This window comes from Cervus canadensis, chromosome 28, assembly GCF_019320065.1.
Source record: "Cervus canadensis isolate Bull #8, Minnesota chromosome 28, ASM1932006v1, whole genome shotgun sequence".
NCBI lineage: Eukaryota > Metazoa > Chordata > Mammalia > Artiodactyla > Cervidae > Cervus > Cervus canadensis.
In genome coordinates this window covers 10,249,044-10,270,074 of record NC_057413.1, presented here as the reverse complement: position 1 = coordinate 10,270,074, position 21,031 = coordinate 10,249,044, and the positions used below count along the sequence as shown (strand labels likewise).

The 21,031-nt window shown below is 47.0% G+C and overlaps 1 protein-coding gene across 6 annotated transcripts in view; it reads right to left on the bottom strand.

Moving 5' to 3' along the window:
* Positions 1–21,031, bottom strand: part of JARID2 (jumonji and AT-rich interaction domain containing 2) — a 230,987-nt gene that overhangs the window by 112,300 nt on the left and 97,656 nt on the right. For all 6 annotated transcript variants that reach the window (XM_043450144.1, XM_043450143.1, XM_043450142.1 and 3 more), the window contains one exon: positions 13,057–13,192. In XM_043450144.1, the coding sequence (XP_043306079.1) occupies positions 13,057–13,192 (136 nt within the window). Of the gene's footprint in view, positions 1–13,056; positions 13,193–21,031 lie in introns of those variants that run through there.

Sequence of the window (21,031 nt, the reverse complement as noted above, 5' to 3'; positions counted from 1 at the left end):
CATCACAGGCTCCTGCGGGGGCCTGGCTAGAAGTGATTACACAGGCTCTGCAGTCAGACAGAGAACTTGGGAAGATGGAAATCTCTCCAGCCCCATGGCACGTTCACATCGGGCTTTCCATCAACAGACTGAAGTGCGAGGCAGACAGATGGTAACAAACAGGCTAATAAATCAATGGCGAGCTCCTGCCTCTTATCTCAGCACCTTGTCCCCTGAAACCACAGGAAAAAAAGCCAAAAATGAAAAAAAGGAAACTTTCCTTAAAAGGTGTAACACTTGTTGAATAATGTAGCCTACCACCTTCCTTCTTATTTAAATTGTAAAAGAGAAGGAAAAAACAAAGCAAAAACGCTACTTGCATCTTCGGCAGAAAAGGCTCTCCAGAAAAGAAAAATAGAAACACTGTAAATTGCATTCACTAGACACTTCTATTTTCAGTGGCAGGAAAATTAACATCAAAATATGGGGAGAAGGAGGAAGTATACGGGACTGTTATCAAGAACCAGCCGGCTCTCTCAGCTTGGATGACAACATGGTACCTCCCCCTCCCCCCAAACACATACACACTTCGACCTGGCCCTGTGCTTCCTAACTCTTGGCTTCTCAATTTATAAGGAGGGTTCAGGCAGAGAGTGGAGTGTGTGCCAGTATTTTCCTCTGAGGAATTCAGAAAGTGCCAGCTGAGAAGCTTCCAGCTCACCCTTTACAACTGCAGCACTTTCCAACCCAGTCGACTGGAAAGGCCCTTTTCAAACAGCCTGGGTTGTCTGCAGTCAGGTCAAGGACTGAGTGAGACAGGGAAAGCCACTAGGGTACAGGCTGGGCAATCTGCAGCGCAGATTCTGCTAGAAACCAGCAGGCCCCCCTACATGCCAAGATGGAATATTCTGGAATATGTCCACTGGCATGTCACCCACCCAGATGATGTCTGAAGAGGATTCCTCAGCCCTCTAGAAGATAGGAAGCAAATTGGATTCAGTGAGTCCCTTCACAAACACCCAATCCTTTGGGAAAGGAGGAGAGTGTCAGAAACAATAGTTCAGCGTTTCCAACGTGGAGACCTTGGGCTGCCTTCACGCATCAGAAGGCAGAGCCCTGGAAAACGGGAAGGAAGTTGCCACTTCAGACACCCCACAAGCTGGCCTGGAGTCTCAAGCCCAGATGGCATCCCCTGTCATCAAGACCAGGTGCCAAGTGTGACCAGGATGCCCACCTACCTGCCAAAGGGAGGAGCAGACCTGGTTAAGAAATAACCCAGCAGACAAGGGCAGGGCAGGGCAGCTGGGAGAGGCCCCGTCCCTGTCCCCAAGGAGCTGACTTGTTACCTCCAGGGAGTGACTGAGCCAAGGGCACCAGTGACAGGTCAGGGCATGGTGCAGAGAGGGGGGACCCAGGTCCCAGGAGGTCCGGCACGAGGAGCCCTAAAATTCTCCTTGGCACAAGACAGGGACAGCCTGGCTGACAGGCCGAGCTGACGCTGCTGACGTGTCGCCTGCAGAGGCAGGACGAAGGTTACAGAACAGTTCCTGTTTCCCTCATTGTCCCCAAACCTCCTGAACAAGAAACCTGCACGGTTTTATAGTTTTCTGGAAAGAAATCATGAGGAAGCTAAATCTGGGACTCTGCAGAAGGACCTTAAAGACCATGGAGAAAGCCAGAAGGATATATGAGATTTGGCAGCAGGTGAGATTAAGTAACAAATTCTAAATTGAGGGATTTGTGGCCTGTAGGGTAATTTCCCTCAAAGCATATCCAGTTATCACTCTCCTGGCTTTAAATATATGCTGGACAGGACTCTAAACATTTTATGTGGCTCAAGTAATAATAGGTTATTTTCAAAAACCAAGTTAAAAGGTCCTCTAAATCTGGGGGAAACGGGATCTAAGAAATTCACAAGCAAAGCAAAACTGCAAGAGTCCACTGTGGTCGATCTGATAGCAATTATAAACTTCATACATACACACACGTATCATGGAATTCGAATCATGGAACGCGTAAGATTTAGGAAACACACACGGCCTTTCTCCAAGCAGTAAGAGGTAGGTGCTATCACTGACTGACAAGAATGGACACAGGAAAGCTGCTCACACGAGCACATGTCCTCTGGCTGAGGGCAGCCCTATGTGGCAACCCCACAGGGCCCTCCTCTCTATACTTGCTGAGAACTTAACATAACTGGAAAGAACACTGTGCTTGCCCTCCGTAAGGGCCTCTGGCCTTGGAAGGCAGCGCCTGGCGCAGGTGAACCATGTTTCAATCCCCAGTGAAGTAAAGGACTTGGACCAATGCAAGTGGTCTCACAGGAGCAACCACTCAGTAAGTAAATGTCCAAGAATTCCACCCAACTGAGAGGAGCAGTGTCTTCTGAGGTCAAGCAGCCCTCAGAGTTTCCTGCCTTGCCAGGAAATTGTTACAGTCTCACAAAGAGAAAGATGGTGCAGATTAACATGGAAATTAACTTAATCTACAATTAAAGAACTGTCACCATCACAAATCCCTACCGAATAGGGTGCTGTTACAAAACTAATGTGATTCCCCCCTACATTCCTATTGAAACCCTAACACCCAATGTGACTACATCTGAAGACTGAGCTTGTAAAGAGGTGACAGAGGTTAAACAAGGTTATAAGGGTGGGGCCCTAATCTGACTGGGCTGTGACGTCCCTATAAAATGGGGAAGAGAAGAAACCAAAGCACTCTCTCAGCCAGGCAGCAAGGCCTCATCAAGAACTGAAGCGATTGGAACGCTGGATCTTGGACTTCCAGCCTCCAGAACCTTAAGAATTAAAGTTCTGTTTCTTAAAGCCACCCAGTCTGTGATATTTTCTTCAGGCAGCACAAGATGACTAATACACAGACTTACACCAGAGCCGCACGAAAACAGTCATAAATTAGCCATCTCACCATGCTGCTGCTGTATGTTTCTGCATCCTCAAGGCCACCAGGCAGATCATGGGGTACTCACAAGAAATCTAACTGAAAACACACTGTATTAGCAAGGAAGGAACACGACTTACACACGCCCCTTTAGCTTGCTTTTGGGGAAAAGCCAGGTCTTGAATGCAAGTTCCAGAATGTTTTGAACTATTACTATCAAGGCTGAGTATTCTTAATACTCAGACTAAGAACGGTGCCACAAAGGGGGCCAGTGGGGGTGCCCCAAGAGAAAGGTGACATGGAAGACGACGAGAAGGAAGCATCTCAAAGCCCACTTGGTCTGGGCATGCATAGCAGCTCAGACAAAAACTGTAATGCCGGTTTAGGGTGGAGAATCTGACTCGACGAGTACCACCATGAGATGGTAAGTGTCAGCTGTGAGCCAGTCCAACCATGGAGTCCCTATTCAAGCTCAAGACCTCCAAGAGCTGCTCACTGGACACACATGTGCCTCTGGCTTTGAGGCACCTTCAAGTCTCCACAGACACTGTCCAGGGTAAAGGTCACAAACTCATATCTTTATGAAGCTTTTATGAAAGCTTCTAAAAACAGAGACAGGCTGACAAATCGCCAAATGTGTACACTCTAAAGGAGTCAAGTGAACTGGAAGGGCCATTCTCTGGGGTGACTGGAAAAGTCCTGGATCAACAATGGAGCACTGAACACATGGGTGTATGTACATTTGGCAACTCACTGAACTGTACACCTAAGAGAGGTGATTTCACAGAGTGTAAAGACTGCCTCAGATTTTTTTTTTTTTTTTTAAAGGTGGGGGCAAGATCTGGATTCAGGAGTCCTGAGTTCAGATCCTGACTTGACCATTCTCAGCTACATAGCTTTGCACATGTTGCTTTCCATGAGGCCCACTAAACAAACCCACAAAGTTATGATAGTAAAACAGTTAGGAAAATTAAAAGCAGTAACTTATTTCCTAAGAAAGCCCAATTTTAACTTAAAATTCCCAATCAATGTATCTTGTACCTAGGCAAGCATTCAACAACTGTGGTTCAGAAAGAAAGGGTAAAGAGGTGACCTGATTCCAAGAATTATGATGATGAGACTGATAAACACATCACAGTTATGAATAAACGTGCGTTTTGGTAACAGGAAACGACATGGCTTGTGATCTGGCACAAGGGGGTTAGAGGTCAAGGTCCATGCCATTTCAGAAATGAAGTCTGGAGAACTGGAGACCCCTGAACAGAGAGGAGCATGTCCACAGTGGGGCTGAGGGGTGAAGGGCAGGGGGCGGGGACACAGGCAGTGTGTAGGTGAGCACACGCTCTACACAGCACCCAGGAGTTGTGCACACAGCAGCAGTCAACATGGATGAAGATGCTCCCTTCTGGAACTCACCATCTACTATAGGGAGAGAGCTTGTAATAAAAAATACAATGCCAGGCGGGGAGAGAGTCGATGCAGAAAAAACATTACAAGGTGAGGAGCTAAAGGGCAACAGGTGAAGGCACAATTTTTGTATAATACTTATGGAAATCTCCAGTTAAGGGCATATTTAACCAAGACCCTGAACCGAGAAGTACTTAAAGTCACATAGGTATTCTAAATAGAAGCATCAGCAAGCAGAAAATTCTGGGGCGAGAGTACACTACTAAATGCAGCAGGAAGGTTAGACTGGTTGAGATAGGGGTGAGGGAGAGACAGGCAGACAGGACCAGAAAGATGCTGGAGGACCACATCCGGTGTCCAGGGTAAGGATGTCTGCCTTCCACACTGAGAGATGGGGGACATCGCAAGACATGGCACGTGCGGATTCCTGCTTACAGAGAACTGGCTGCTGCCTAGAGAGGGGGAAAGGCAGAAGAGCTTCACAGAGAGAGCTCTAGGAGTCTCAGCCCACACCAGAGGCGGTGGACCGGTGGCAGTGGTACAAAATCAATTTCAGAAGATACTGTGAGCTTAGAACGAACAGGTTTTGTGAAATCTGGAGGAAAGAAGAGAGAAGTACCAGGTAACTCCAAGGTTTTGATCAAAGCAACTAGAAGAATGGAATTTGTGTTTACTGACTAGCAAGGCAGGAGCACCGTAAGAGTGAACGGATATACAGAGTTGGCTTGGTGCACCCCAAGCTCACGAGACCTACCAAGGAGACAAAGTCTGGAAGGTGAACAGGCAATCAGAGTTCAGGTGAGACGCATCATGTCAAACGCAGCCAAATGGGTGGCTGAAGTCACACTGGCTGATAACTGGATTTGGGCATCAGCCTTGCTAAGTGACCTGACTCTAAGGGTTCAAAAGAGAATGAGGGGAGAGAAGATATTAACATGAATGTAAGTAACAGAGGGAAAGAGACTTGGAACACTTTCTTTGGAGGAATTCTATAAAGTAATGAATGAACAGAAATGAATAAAGGGAAGGAGATAAGATTATCTGAGGATTTATTTTTAATGGGAAAAACTATTAATGCAACATGCTTTGTCTACTGATGGGAATGATCTAGTAAAGAAGTAAATAAAGGACAAAGAAAGGAGGACTCCTTTCCAGAGTGTTGTCGTTGGGGCGATGAGAAAAGGGGACCTCTGGTGCGCAGACAGAGGCGCTGACCAAAAAGACTCTTAGCGGGAGGAGGAGCCTTAAAGAACATCCCAGATGGGAACAGCAGTTTGCCATCCTCGGGCCTTCAACACCCCTCAAAAGGTGGCTGCTCTAAGGACAGGGACAGGCAGGAAAACACCGCGGGACTCTCTCCAACTCAGACATCACATGCCTGCGACCCGAGGTGACACCTGTGAGGTGTGCGCCTCCTCCTACCAGCGGGTCCAAGCCAAGAGGACGGGGAGCTAATGGGAGGAGCATGGTGCCTGCAGAACTGCCAGAGGCGGCAGGCTGAGGAGGCCGACAGGCAGTGGGCCTCACGCGCCAGCGACAGGAAAGAGGAGCAGACACAACCTCCACAGGCACCGCCATCCTTCCCTCTCTCCACACACAGCCCTGCCTACTGGGAAGCCTGGTGTCTCGCCATCATTTAAATTGGATTTCTGGTTCCGATCAGTCTTTAGCATGATCCATTCCTTCCAGTTAAGCTCATCAGCAAGGTTCAAAATTCCTCCTCTGTAAAATGAGGCGGCTGACCTCTATACCTCCAGAAGTCCCTTCCGGTTCTCACCATCCCTAACTGCAGCCAGGCAGGCTCACTGCTGCCTTGGGGCCAGAGCAGTCAAGCAGGCCGGCCACTGCAATCTGCCACATGCCCTGCTGGATCAACATCAACCCTCCTCTCCTGGCTGAGTCTATTGGCTGGTCCTCTACCCTGTCCCGCCCCGCAGCCCTCAGTTTTAAGGTTCGTCAGAATGCAACTTCTTTACAGAAGCTTTTCCCGGGAGCTCAACACTGGGTCTTTTACATCACCTGCCTCCCTGCTAGCTTGACACCAAATTGGTCACAAGCACCTCTGATTTTTTAAAGCATTTTGTTGTATTTTGCTGTGCTTCACTGATACCAAGTCTCACACATTTTTCTGTTGAAAGCACCTCACAATTATGATGACTTACACTTATAACTGGAAGCATTTTTTCCTTTCTTTCATAAAATAATAATGCATCACTCAGTGATGCATCTTAGACGAGATAAAATAAGCTATTCTGACTCCTCCAAAATAAGCAACTTCAGTTTCACTTTATTACTCACAATACCTCCTATATACTAAGAACCCTATCAAGTGTTGATCAAATGGGAGCTCTATCCAGAAATATCCCATCTGCATCACTCAGGGTCACGAACAGGCTGATGACAGAACACCTACAAGAAAGAAATCACGCCTTCTCAACTGTCCCATTTTCCAAGACAGATGCAGCTTTGTTTTTAAACAAAGAATAAATGTGGGCTGTTTTCAAGACGTTTATCTGCCCTCGCCGCACGCAGCTCTCATTTCCAAGGAGTGCCATCAGGGGACCCAGGTGAGAAACGTCTCAGACACTGGACTGTTAGGAGAAAGTTTAACTCACTGCCCAAGAGCACTGCCGCCCACAGAAGTTCATCTGGAAAAGCAGAAGGATCCGTGCAGTCAAAGCTGTGGTTTTTCCAGTAGTCATGTACAGATGTGTGAGTTGGACCATAAAGAAAGCTAAGCGCCGAAGAATTGATACTTTCAAACTGTGGTGCTGGAGAAGACTCTTCAGAGTCCCTTGACAGCAAGGAGATCAAACCAGTCAATCCCAAAGGAAATCAACCCCGAATATTCATTGGAAGCTCTGATGCTGAAGCTGAAACTCCAACCTGGTCACCTGACGTGAAGAACTGACTCGTTTGAAAAGACCTTGATGCTAGGAAAGATTGAGGGCAGGAGGAGAAGGGGAAGACTGAGGATGAGATGGATGGAATCATCAACTCAATGGACATGAACCTGAACATGAATGGGCAAACTCCAGGAGACAGTGAAGGACAGGGAAGCCTAGCATGCTGCAGTCCATGGGGTCACAAAGAGTCGGACACGACTTCGTGACTGAACAACGAAACCACCACCACCGGGGAGGGGAAAATTGCTTTTCCTGTTGAAACAGGGACTATCTTGAGAAGCGCAAGATCTGAGAGCTTCAGGACAGGGGAAGGTAGATGTACAACCACGGCACTTTAAATGTGCCCAGAAAGAAACTTTCATTCATCAGACAAGGTGCCCTGGCTTTGATTTTGACTCAAGTCATTTTTTCATCTCATCCTGTAAACAGTGAATTTGCAGGAGCTGTGCCCATGTCTCATTGCATAGACATCAATAATCTCACAGAGATTTTGAACAAAGTCTAATGAAAACTCTATTCTTTTAAAAAAGAAGTAAGGGTGGCGCGGCTGTAGACAGGGTCCCAATCTGCCCTTCTAGCTTTGGTCCTCGGCTACAAATGGGCGGCTGTCACAAGCAAGGCCAACGCCCCTGTCTCACCACACCCTCGACATGACTGGCAGCCCTCTGCCAGTTGGCTTGTTCAACAACAATATTAAAGTTACAAATCTTTATCCCTAGGTGAAGAAACACAAAGTCATAATGAATGTATCTGCATGTAAGGAGGGAGGGTGACCAGGAGGAATGCAGTTTTTTTTCCTCACTATCAATTCACTAACAAGTGCTATTAAGCCCAGAACCACCCTCAGGTGAATAAATACTTGAACTGCCCCCTCTTCTGACTTCTCCTTGCTCATGAAAGACTTCACAGTATCTCCTTTGAAAAAAAATGCTACTTGAAAAAAAGTACTCCTACGACTTCATATTTTTGGAATCCTATCTTTAGAGGTCTCAAAATGACTTCTATTTATTTCAGTGGTGATTATAAGCAGGGGAGCTCAATGCAGAAACCCAGGGTTTAAATCCGGGCTCTGCCTCCAACTAGTCCGGGAAGCACACTGCTGACCCACCCAATGCAGTTCCCTCCACGTCTATAAAGTGGTGAGCACTGAAGATTAAATGAGCAAAGTACAGGTAAAATGCTAGAACAATAAACAACTGGCAGAGAGCAAGCATGCAATACAAGTTCCAGCTATCACAACTACTGTCAGATTCTAAGAAAAAAGACCCAGTTTCCCTTAAATCTAGTCAAGATGCTTTAGCTGGCCAGAGCGTTTGCTGGATTTCAGATGAAATTTATAGAAAGTAAATGAAATTCAAATACAGCTAATAGCTCCCCTCCCTGACTGTGTAATTATGTGTACTCATTATGTGTGTAGCATGTTATTATTTAAATGTCCCCAATTTCAGCCCCAGAGGGCCAAGGGCCCTCAAAGAGTGGCCAAGGCTGAGGCCTCTGCCAGCCTCTCTGAAGCTTTTGTCTATTTATTACCACCGGGAAAAGTGGCACCATCTCCAGCGCCGAGGAGACAGAGGGCTCGCATCCAGTAGAAATCTGACCACTGCCTCCCCAGCAGCCTGGCTACAGTCAACAAGCTGTAACCTCAGGTGCAACTCCTACACAGACAACCCACCGGGCTGTCCCAGACTCACATTCACCACCTCCAAGAAGACGAAAAAAGAAAAAAGAAAAATTCATCCCTTGTCACTTTATAGACTACAAAAGCAAGACTGATGGCAAACATAGATTTTATGACATAAAATATGAAGTCTCTCTACTATCTTACAGGGAAGTGATGCTTTTGAACTGTGGTGTCAGGGAAGACTCTTGAGAATCCCTTGGACGGCAAGATCAAACCAGTCCATCCCAAAGGAAATCAGTCCTGAATATTCATTGGAAGGACTGATGCTGAAGCTGAAACTCCAATACTTTGGCCACCTCATGCGAAGAACCAATTCACTGGAAAAGACCCTGATGCTGGGAAAGACTGAGGGCGAGAGGAGAAGCGGACAACAGAGGATGAGATGGTTGGATGGCATCACTGACTCGATGGACATGAGTTTGAGTAAGCTCCGGGAGTCGGTGATGAACAGAAGCCTGGCGTGCTGCAGGCCATGGGGTTGCAGATAGTCAGACATGACTGAGCTGAACTGCTATCTTAGTCTGCTGGGCTTCCTGCCTACTGGACCTGCCCAAGTGGGACAGCTGAGCCCAGTCACTCAGACAAGCTGCTATGTGTACCCTCTAAGCAGACACCAGCCCCCCACCTTCCTCATACAAGAGGCCAGGGCAGGGGGCTGCTTGTTTATCATCCTGGCATGCCCATGATTTCACGGCAGTGATGTCAATTCATTTCCCAATTAGATAAAAATTATGTCAAGCCCATTCTGTGAACTCAAAATAATTGTTTTAAAATTGTATTTTCCCAGGAAACTCTGGCAAGACCAATAATTCTGAAACATCTTTGCTTAAATACAAGGGTAAAACAAAACACCATCTTTCTCATACCACTTTTGCAAGGATAAGGTGTCATTTTCCTCCATTCAGGATTCAAAAATCAGTACTGGATTCAAAGTTACATGGCTTGAGCTGTAATTGCAATTCTGCTACTGCATTATAAGGAACTGTGTGCCATCAGTGAGTCACAACCACAGAGAATTCTCAAACAGCCCCCACGAGAATGTCTTCTTGCCCTTACAGGTCAAAATGCCATGGGTCTCAGAGGTGGACCCCACTACCCATGACCCCCATGCCATGAAGCATGAGAAAGGGAGCACAAGGGACAGAAGCCCCCCACCACCCCCCAAAATGAGGCACCTGCTCTCCCCTCTGCCCCATCCCTACCACACCTCCCAGCGAGGGCTCCAAACTAGACCGCTTCAAACTCTGCCGCCAGATAACTTTCTGTCACAGCTAACACTAAACTATTTCAACTTTTGAAAGGGAATCTTGAGAAGATGGGAGACAATAAAAGAAAAAAAAAAAGAAAAGAAAAATGAAAAAGCATGACTATTTAAAACCACTTTTTCCCCCCAACATGACCCCATCTTCACCCGCCCACGATGAGGAATCCCGGAGAGTGCTGTGAGGCGTAGTGAGGCCCGGCTCCAGATAAGGTCACTGCACTGCACACGAATGCTAGTTACAACAGCACCCACTCAAGGGCATGGCAACCCACCCCAGTGTTCCTGCCTGGAGACCCACAGACAGAGGAGCCTGGCCGGTACAGGTACAGTCCATGGGGTGGCAAAGAGTCGGACACAGCTGAGCGACAAACACTTGACGACGTGCACACAGAAGCACACACGTATACACATTCAGAGATAACACTGCTTACAATCCTTATTACTCCCAAAGAGTCTTGGAGGCTGCCTGCTGTTTCAGCTTCCTCTGCATCACACCCCTTAGAAAGAGCACCCTGAGGCTCTGGGACCTACAGAGAAGGACTTATTCCCATGGTAACAAGTCTAGCTTCCGTGCGTGCAAGCAAAGTCACTTCAGTCGTGTCCAACTCTTTGCAACCCTATGGACTATAGCCCACCAGGCTCCTCTGTCCATGGGATTTCCCAGGCAAGAACAACGGAGTGGGTTGCTGTGTCCTTCTCCAGGGGATCTTCCCGACCCAGGGATCGAACCCAGCATCTTTTACATCCCCTGCGTTGGCAAGCAGGTTCTTTACAACTAGCGCCATCTGGGACACTGATGCTTTCCAGCAGTCCCTAAATAAGAAAGCACATTTTGTTTAACATACTAACTGCCTTTAAGAAAATGATTCTTGAAACACACAGGTTCTAAAACAGGGTGATGTGTTTACTTAGAACTGCTATCGAAACAGTATGAGGAATAGCAAAAAGGTGGCCCTGCAATGCAGCCTGCACAAACAGCAACACGAACCAGAAAAGGGCATGCTCACAGCAACTTCACAACAGAAAGACAGAAGCCTCGATAACTGAGTGTTTAAAAGGAAAAAAAAAAAGAAAAAAGATAAGTCAGGCTTTATCAGAGTGAAAGGCAACTTATCAAGACAAAAGACAAAAACCACATTTCTTAAGGAGGTGGTAACAGAATTAAGTTTTCAATGATCCCAATAGAGATGTATAGGCCAGCTTTTCTTAAAATTCCTTCCTCACTATCGTTAAGCCCTGACTACGCTGATGAAAACAAGAGTTACGACTGGTTGACTAGCTGGCAGGGCTAGTCTCTTCCTGAATGCGTAATTGTAGTTTTTGTTCTTTTACCCTAATTTCACCACCATTCAATCCCTGACACCTGGCTACCTTTCTGTACTAAAAGCTGATTTTTCCCAGTTAGTTTGATTTTTATTTCTTAAAAAATTCCAAAAGCACCAAAGCATCACCACTCCTGAATAGTAGGATGAGAGCACGCCTTGTCACAGCAGTGAAATCCAATGCCACAGTAGCCATCGCTCTACTATGACCCCAGTTCCAATAAAATGCCACCCCAATCATCCTCTCCCCCAAAACTTAAGAGCAAAACAGCATGTTCAGTGTGAAGCAATGACGGCAAGACTGATCACAAGTGCTCTTTAAAATGATGTGGAGTTTAGCATTTACTCTATTCCAGGCAGTCAAGGAATGAGTGGGGTTACTCCACTGGAGGAGACCCATGACCAAACAGGGCTCTGAGCAGTACACTGTGGCAAGACAATACTCAAATTATTTTAATTACGCACACACGCAAGATTCAAAAAGGGCCTTTCCCCATCACACTGGCTTGGCCTTCAGTCACACAGTACCAGCAGAGACTGACAGAATACGAGTGGCGGCAGGGCAGACCCGGGGGCACTCAGGAAAGCCATCTCAGGAAACCCTGCCATCGCCTTACGGAAAGAGTGCACCAACAGGTCTTGTCTGGAAGCACTGGTTCCAACAAGAGGCTCCCAGACAACTCACCTCACAACTAAGCAGGATGGAAAAACCTCCACGCCCTGTCAACCTGTCACTCAGCAGCCTGGCAAGCTGCCAGGTTCCCATGTGCCATGATTTTACCACTCCACAATTACAGCAAAGACGCAAAAAGAATAATAGGTTCTCCTCTTCCTCATCTCCTTATTTCAAACAAATACAAGCAGAATAAGGTCAATTCATTCATGTTTAATCCAAGAAATTAACAAGAGAGGCTGTGGAATGCTGCTGCCACAGCCACAACCCTCGAGATAAAATATAAACTGTAACCAAATGCTTGTTCCGAAATGGTCTTCACTGGCTGATGCCATCTGAGTCGCACTAACCCTGTCAAAAAGAGACATCAGACTCAGACAGGGGCAAGTTTCCCGCCAGGCTTCAGGGATCCACTTGACAAGCACCCAGGAGGAGAACACTGGACGCAGAGCAAACACCTGTGCCGTCCACCTGCCGCCGCGCAGGCACCGGCCCGGACCTTGGGAGGCTCGGAGCCAGAGAGACAGCGAGGCAGGCAGCAGGCACACAGACTCAGGCTGCCTCCTCTGTAAACAGGGGCCACAGTCAGCAAGGTCATCCAAGGCTGCTTCTGCTTCCCTACGTGGATAGAAAGACAGATGTTCCCAGAAAAACCTGTATATCCAGCTCTACACACAACCCAGGAAATAGCAGAAACCAGATCGCAGCCCTGGTCTTGTCTACAGGGCACACACAAATGAAGGCACCTTGCCAATTATGTTATGCAGCACATAAAGGAGCATGAAAATGAATCCATAAACCCAACCAGGGTAACTGCCGTTAGGGGTCCGGCCTGAGAAGCACGAGCCGCCCCAAGCAAGCGCATCCATCTCAGAAACAAGGCCGGGGCCAGCACGGCATCCAACCCGACAGAACAGGCAACTCACCGCTCACGGCCTTCAGGCTCCCAGGAATGCCTTCCCCATGCTGCCTCTTCTGGGCGTTCTTGAACTCCTTCAGAGACAAATAAAGGACTTTACGTACCACCCTTTCTTCTGACCATGGAATCCCATCACTGTCATCCTGGGGAAACAAGGAAGAACGGGGAGAGGAGTGTTACTTCAAAGAAAGGAAGCAAATGTTCAAGAGTCAGAATAAACTTAAAAAAAAAAAAAAAAAAAAATCCCAAGCAAGTACTGACTGACAGCCAGTTCCAGAGATGAGAACCACATCCTGCGAGAGGGCGCTGGTCCGTCCTGGAGGGCCACCCCTCAGGCTGTAACGGGACCAGAGGAGCATCTCCCTTCACACGCCCCGTCCTCAAATTGTGTCATTAACTGGTAATACTGAAGTTTTATATTCTTGACAAAGTTTAAAAAACAGCGGTACGGCAGCCACAACAGGAACAGGAACGCATCACTGTACTGGAGTTCTTTAAAGTGAGCAATTCCAGAGCGTAGGCACCTCACAAACACGTGCCCCACTCTTTGGGAAATGTTATTGGGAGTTGGTGCTTCAAGGAATTTACCGTTTAGTCAAAAGAAATGAAACTGGATCTGCACTGGCCTTTTAAGGGAATGAATCACAAAAAAAAAGTGAGAGAGGGAGAGAAACCACTGCAGAAAAAGGGCAATGGATCTTGGTAGAATAGCGAATGGGGTGGTGGGGGGTGGTTTTTCAAAGAATACAAACAGTAACAGGTCTCGAAGGTTTCATTTAAGAGTGGCTGCCCTGGTCTGTTGTATCAGATCCAGTGTAAGCTCTTGAGAGAGCAGTGACCAAAACAAGGGCAGGCTGGGAGGACAGGGGAACCAAAGCAGCAGCAGCCCACCCAGGGACCATTCTGGCAATTCCAGAAGCAAAGATAGACTGCAGACCAGAGGGGATGGGGCAGGACCAGGGCCCAGTCTGGGAAGACAGAGGTGCCTGGAGATGGCTAATACGGTGCGCCAACTGAGTTAACTCTTTTCATGGAAACAGCAAGAAGGCTCTCAAGGTTTAAAGAGCTGCTTCCCACAGCCTGAGACCCTCACAGGTTCTCTCCTGTGGACATCTGCCTACAGTGGACATCTGATCTCCTGTGGACATCTGCTCATCTGAGAAGTCCTTACAGTCACACACCTACTTCAAGACTTCATTTTTCTAATAGCTCAATTTAGAGATAGAAGGATTATGGGCTTCTTGGGTACTTGGGGTCTTAAGCGAGTAAGTAACTTCGGGAGGTGGTGACGGACAGGGAAGCCTGGCGTGCTGCAGTCCGTGTGGCTGCAGGGTCAGAAATGACAGCAAAGCGGGGTCCTGGTTCTTCGGGTTCCTCTTGTTCAAACAGGAGGCCAAGCATGTCCAGGTCGGGCTGCTGCTGCAGCTCTCCGCACCCTACAGAACTGGTTTTCACTCCCTGCCACTACCAGGTCACTAAAGCCTCCTCCTAAAGCCTCCGGCGGAGATAAGGGAGGTAGATTATCCAAGATCTTCTCCAGCTTGTAAATTCCTAAAACTCTGCATAAACACACTGCATCTTAGAAATCCAACCACACAGTCTCTAAGCCCCACAGAACGGAAGCTGTGCTCCTGTTAATCTTTCAGGATTTCCTAGAATGACAGTGATTCTCCATCTTCTGTAAGAAGGGGAAGAGAAGGCCTAGGAGCAAAGAGCCAGGATTCTCACCCTTCCGGGGCTGTCCTTGGTGCCTCACACCTGGAGACTTCCAGTACCTCCAGGAGGAAAAGACACACCCTCTCTCCCCAGTGGCTCTCCGGAAAGCACCAAGGCATCTACAGACCAGGGTGGTGGGTCAAGTTCAGAGCGACTCCAGCAGACTCTACCGCATGCAGCCTCTTAACCACCACTCTGGGCCAGCCACCAGAGACCAGACAACTCCACGGCTGAAAACCAGGAAAACCAAGTGCTCCGACCAGACCCCACTTGAGGAGCCCAAGGAACCAACCTGCCTAAAAGGCCAATGGTTCAGCTACACAAGACGTGAAAAGCACAAAGAATTCACTCCTGGCAGCAAGCAAGCCCCCCGAGTGTGCGTGAACGTGCCTCCAGCAAACTGGTTCCCCCTGAGTGACAGTCTCAGCCTTGGGAAGAGTCCACGCTCATGGGCTGAAGTCTACCCTCCAGGACACAAGGAAGCCTGCCCGACAGAATGGTCTCCACCACTCCAGGTTCCTATCCTCAGCAATTAGGTCTCCACCACAAACCAGGCCATGACTATAAACGATAATGTCCTACATACACACAGTTTATAAACTGTAAAGCCCCAAAAATAGCTTTCAATGTAAAATTCCTATGACAATTTACTGCTTCCTGTTCAGACTGCAGCCATTATTCTGACTCCAGGTCTTCCAAAGAGAGACTTAAACACCCTGAAGACTGATATCTAATTAAAACAGACAAACCTTGCGAGAGGACAACTTCCGCAAAGGAAGACATGCTTAACGCCCACTTGGTAACAGCAGCAGTTCCGTGACATCTCTCCGGATAGCGTGTCAGCTGTTCAGTCGTGTCCAGCTTTCTACAGCCCCAGGGACTTGTAAGCCCGCCAGGTTCCTTTGTCCATGGGATTCTCCGGGCAAGAATACTGGAGTGGGGTGCCATTCCCTTCTCCAGGGGATCTTCCCAAACCAGGGATTGAACCCGGGTCTCCTGCATTGCAGGCAGATTCTTTACTGTATGAGCCAGCAGGGAAGCCCAATAAAATCCTTATAAATATAGGAGAAGGAAATCTAGGACTCAGAATACAGGGTTTCAAGTTCTAGACATTAAAAATAAAAATAAACCACCACACATGAGTTCTTTTATAATCCAGATTGCTGGTCAAGACTTGTCACCTCCCTCAATGTTGATGCAAGATACAAACCTAACAGGTAAGAAGTCGACTCTGCCCTGTTTCCAAAACCCCAGCAGGTTAAGTGATGATTTAGAAATGAGAAATCAAACTGCCGTTCACAGCTGCAAAGTCACAATGAATCCCCACATTCGGTGCACACCCCTCTCTAGTGGGAGGCTGGCAAGGTGAGGCACACAGGGCCCTGCAAGCCGGGTGTCCTGGGAAGCTGGAAAAGAAGAAGGTACTTCAGGGGCCTAACACTTGACTTCTCATAGTTCTGAACAACCCAACTTCTATTGAGCACTCTAGAACATAGCCCAGGCCTAACTCTCTCATTAGAAGTCAGGAACTCCAAAGGCAAACCCCACCCCTGCCCCAAGAGCTTCCATGACCTTTTAAGTCCAGCCCTTCCCTTTTCTCCTTCCTTTTTCAGTAGCTGTCTTATTTAACCAGCCAAAGAAATAACGACTCCATGGAGTCGTTTCTCAAGCTCCACACAGTGTTATCCCAGCACCCGTCACTGCGTGAGAGCTCAGGATGCTGAAAACTGGACCAACTCAACCTCATGCCTCCCACGTTACTACCCACAGCCGGCCTGCCAGTGCCGCATTTCCAGGATGGGTGAAGTGCAGGGCCTGAAATCACTCCAATTTCCTTGACTAAAAACACACTATCTCCGTAAAAAGGGCCCCACAGTGACGACTCCAACAGGGCCGGGCAACCCCTCGCGTTCTCAGTGGTAAGCCTGTCAACAACCTAACACCCGCACACCACCCCACTGCCACCGCCGAGTTCCCTGTGAAGACAGCGCCCATCTCCAAGTGCACGTGGCCTTACAGAGCCCAAATCTACTGCCCCACAATCCCTTCACCTCGGTTAAACGCTACCCAGATTCCCTCACTAAACAGCCTGTTCCTGTTCTCTGTTCCTCTCCCTGCCGCCCACCTCGGCGAGCTCCTCCTCCTGTTTCTCCCAGGAGCCCCTCATTCTATCTCCTCCCATCTCTGTATTCACTTAGCCCCAAATCACTATCTTCAAATAGACTGATCGGCCAGTGGTGCCTCAGTGTTCAAAATCCTCACAATCTCCTGTTGACCTTCATGGGCCTGGTGGCTCTCTCGCTCCTCAGAGGGAATCACTCTAGATCTGCACCGCAGCGCTGGAAGCAGAGAGCAAGCCCTTCTCCATGAAAGCAAGCTTCCTCTACCATACCCAGCCCCCCATCCATTTGCTTTACTGGTCAGCTTTATCAAGGCAGATAGAGTCACACCACTGATCCATCGTCCAGCAGTCTCACTGGGATGCAAATGCAGCCGCTCAGAGTGTGTAGCCAGTTCTGGTGAGTGGCATTAATGATTTAAAAACAGCTCCTGTCATTTGGGGTTCCCATGATAAGACCTCTAGGTTTACTGATCATCTAAATCTTAAGAAGAATGAACTCCCAGATGACACACCACCCTTCCTCATTCCTACCCCACGATCTCTTACTGATTTCTCCCCATGCCCCTCAAAATGCTCTGCAAACACTGAAATTAACAACAACAACAACAAAATTACATCTGCTGGCAGACAGAAGGAGGGAGGGGGGGAGTCATCACATAGATTTGCTTTGTGACTAACTTTGAAAAATCACTTTCTTTGGCAAATGGAAGATCTTTGAAAGTACAAGTGACAGAGTTTTTGTTTTCATTTGCAAAACATCTACCATTCTTTGAAAAAAGTTTGAAAATGGCAAGGGCTCAGGCATTAAAGTAGAATGTATCTTGTCATAATCTTCTTATTGAAAGGAAAAATGACAGCATCACCTCTAGCTGCTCCAAGCTTTGTAACAGACATGTAAGAAAAGGGGGCACAGAAAGTAAGCATGTGAAGACACCACACACCACGTAGCAGACAGCACCACCGAAGGATTCTCCAAAGCCCACAGAGCAGCTTAGAGATACAACAGTGCTCCGAAGACCACCAGTGCCTTAACTACTCGGCAACTTGCAGAAATGCAGGCTCATTTTAAGACTCCCTGGTGATGCCCGCACAAGTGAAAGTTTCAGAAGCTCTGCTGTACAGACGAGCCCCATCCTGCCCATCTCACATCACTTTCTACCTTCCACTGGAAAACAGGCAAAGATGAAGACGAGGTGAAACCCTAGATGAATGCTTCTAACCACCATCTAACTGTTGAAGTCTGTATTAATATACTGAGAAATCTTTCTTTTGACTTCTCTTAACTGAGCGAAAACCAAGTGACCAAAGAGCAAGAATGAAATCAACAAAAAAGTTAAGACACTGAGAAGTGGTTGGTTCCTTGAATCAGTGCAGTGTGACATGATCTGTCAAGCTCTCATTCCCTGATTACCCAAGTTGGGATGACTTCCCTTTAAAGGTGACACGTTAAACACAAATGTGAATAATATCCCAGAAGAGGACCAGCATATGCAATGAGATCATTTCTATTTCTCTGCACAATCTGAAAGTTGGCATATATTTCAGCAGCCACATCACCCAGTAGGATCTCATTAAGCTTGCAGTTAACCATATCCTCCCAAGGTGACTTTATTTGCTGGGTGAAGGGGTGTACCCCCCCTCCATTACCATGCCACAAAACCCAAAGGAAGGCCCCAAACCGACAAAACTCACGGCTCCCAGTTGCGAACTCTTTTTCTGTGATTTTTCTCCCAACCTCTAAGGTCAAAAACCAAAACCAACACAGAGAGACATATAAGAACATATGAGATGCTTTCTTCCTTAACCAGGTTTATCAGCAAAACAATGAAGAAGGTACATGATCTGTTGGGTGCAGACTGCCACGTCTCCTACAAACTCAGCCTCATGGAGAAGGGCTGGAGCTGCGGACATGGGCATGCATGACTATTTTAAATGTACTCAAGTGCCTACCCCAACTTCCACTGATGGTGTAAATTCTTATCAATGTTAGTTTCAATAAAGCCCCAAAAGGGCCTTAATATAAAATGAATTTGCTGACAATTCCAATTTTCTCTCTATGGCCCTCGCTTCAAAACCCTGGATTATTGAATTAACATGTTCTAACTGCACCAAGAGTTCTTCTAATTGATTGTCTCAAAACCGATCAGGTTGCTGATACAGAAAAGCCATGCCGTCCACTCAGCCACAGGCCTGGGGAGAGTCTTCCAACCCTCTTCCGAGCACTCAAATACTGGAGTGCAAGCAATAGGGGTTTCCAGGTCAGTCAGTCCTGGTTAGTTTCCGGTGCCAGGTTCTATGGAAGCCCATTTCTGATCAATTTAAACAAGACACACACACACACACACACACACAGAGACACACATTTTCTAACAATTACAACTATATAAAAATGAAACCAGTCTCCATGGAAGAGACTTAACTTCCCAGTACTTGTGGACAAACTGTGTTAAGAGCCTCATCCATTATGAGTGACCAAGTAATTTATCATCGCAACCAAGGGCACTGTTAATACTGATGCTAGGACAACTGGTAGAAACTGGAACAAAGGTCAACCAGGGACTAGGTAGGTTCCTTCCAGCAAAGGTCTTCAGTACCATGCAGATCATTTTTAACATCACCACCACATAAAATAAAACCAGTACCCAAGACACATAAGTTTTACATTGAAGTCCAGAACCTCCCACCAACATTTTAAATGTCAACTGGCTTGGGGGGGTTGGGGGGGTGCAGACATGTGCACACACTACCATGTTCCACAGAAAACACTTCTGCTTCCACGGGAAGGGAGCAGCCAGTCAAATGCTCCCGTCAGAGCTTCTGGTAAGTAAACCAAGCAGACAGGGGCATGCAGGATGCGAGAGAAGAGAACACGTATGTCCACAGGCGGGAAGACCTGCTCCTGACATGACATCCCTTCATTAAAACTGATACCGGAGTTAAGACAGACAGTTAAGTGTTTGGATTACAGTAGCCACTGGATGAGCTGCCAACACCACCACATGCATATGTTCCATCTCCGTGCATTTTGCCAAGGCTCTGAGAGTTGAGCAACTTGTGACTTTCCACCTCCTTTTAAAAAAGAAAGGAAGAAACGGGATGCCCAGTCTCAGTGCTCAGTCCCACGCTGGGCTGGAGTAACCAGAAATGCCACATGGGGGAGGGGGGTGGGGGACTGATTACTGAGAAGATATTTCCAGTAAGAAAACTGTGAAAGACTGGCTCCAGGAGGGAGGTGGAAAGAAAATTCATAGCCCTTTCCTCCTTCCAGGGAAGAATGTCTGGAAACCTCTACATAAATGCCTTTTATTTTCAAGAGCCCAAGTTTTGCATATACCTGCTGTTAAATCACCCTACTTAATGCAATTTGTTGCTGTCTGAAATATCAGCCTCTTCCATCAACAGTTCGAGAGAACAATGAAAGCATCCAAAATAATAACAGTAATAATTTGTTAGGGATGTTGATTCTTGGCACTGATTCCACACAAACAAGGATTTAAAGAGCCAGAGAGAGAGAAAATATTAAAGGAAAGAGAAAGAGGTTAAAACTACTGTTTCTTCTACTTTTAACAAAATATGTTCTCCACTGGAAATCAACTCAATGTCTCAAATCAACTCGATCTTCATTTTTAATTTCATAAAATGTTTCATCTGTCAATATTCAAACATCAAAGAAAAACAGGGGAACATTCACACCTAGAAATCAGATAAATGGCCAGGAAGGCACTGACTTACTGAATTTGTGAATGACGTTCCTTTGCCTTGGTTTTAAATTAGAAGCACTTCAAGCAGCAATTTTCCTCCGAAAGACAAGCTTCCAGGGATAAAGTAAACGGACTGAAAATGCTTATGCAAGGAGAGTTTTACTTCTTCCAAACTCCCATTAAATAATGTGTACTTATCTTTGATTACTGCCTATTTTAAAAAAATAAAATAAAAAGCTACAGCCGAAATTGGATTAAGAACTTCTGCTGAAAACGATTTATTGCATAACACAACTCTGACAGCCTGAATCTCCGGCCACCAACTGAGCCTTTATAAAAATCTGCTGGGCAGCTGCCAAGTCAGCTTTTTTGCGTCTGAGCATGTCAGACCCCGCCGTTGTCAAGGCAGTGGCAACGACAGCGCATGTTCCCGGTTAAACGGT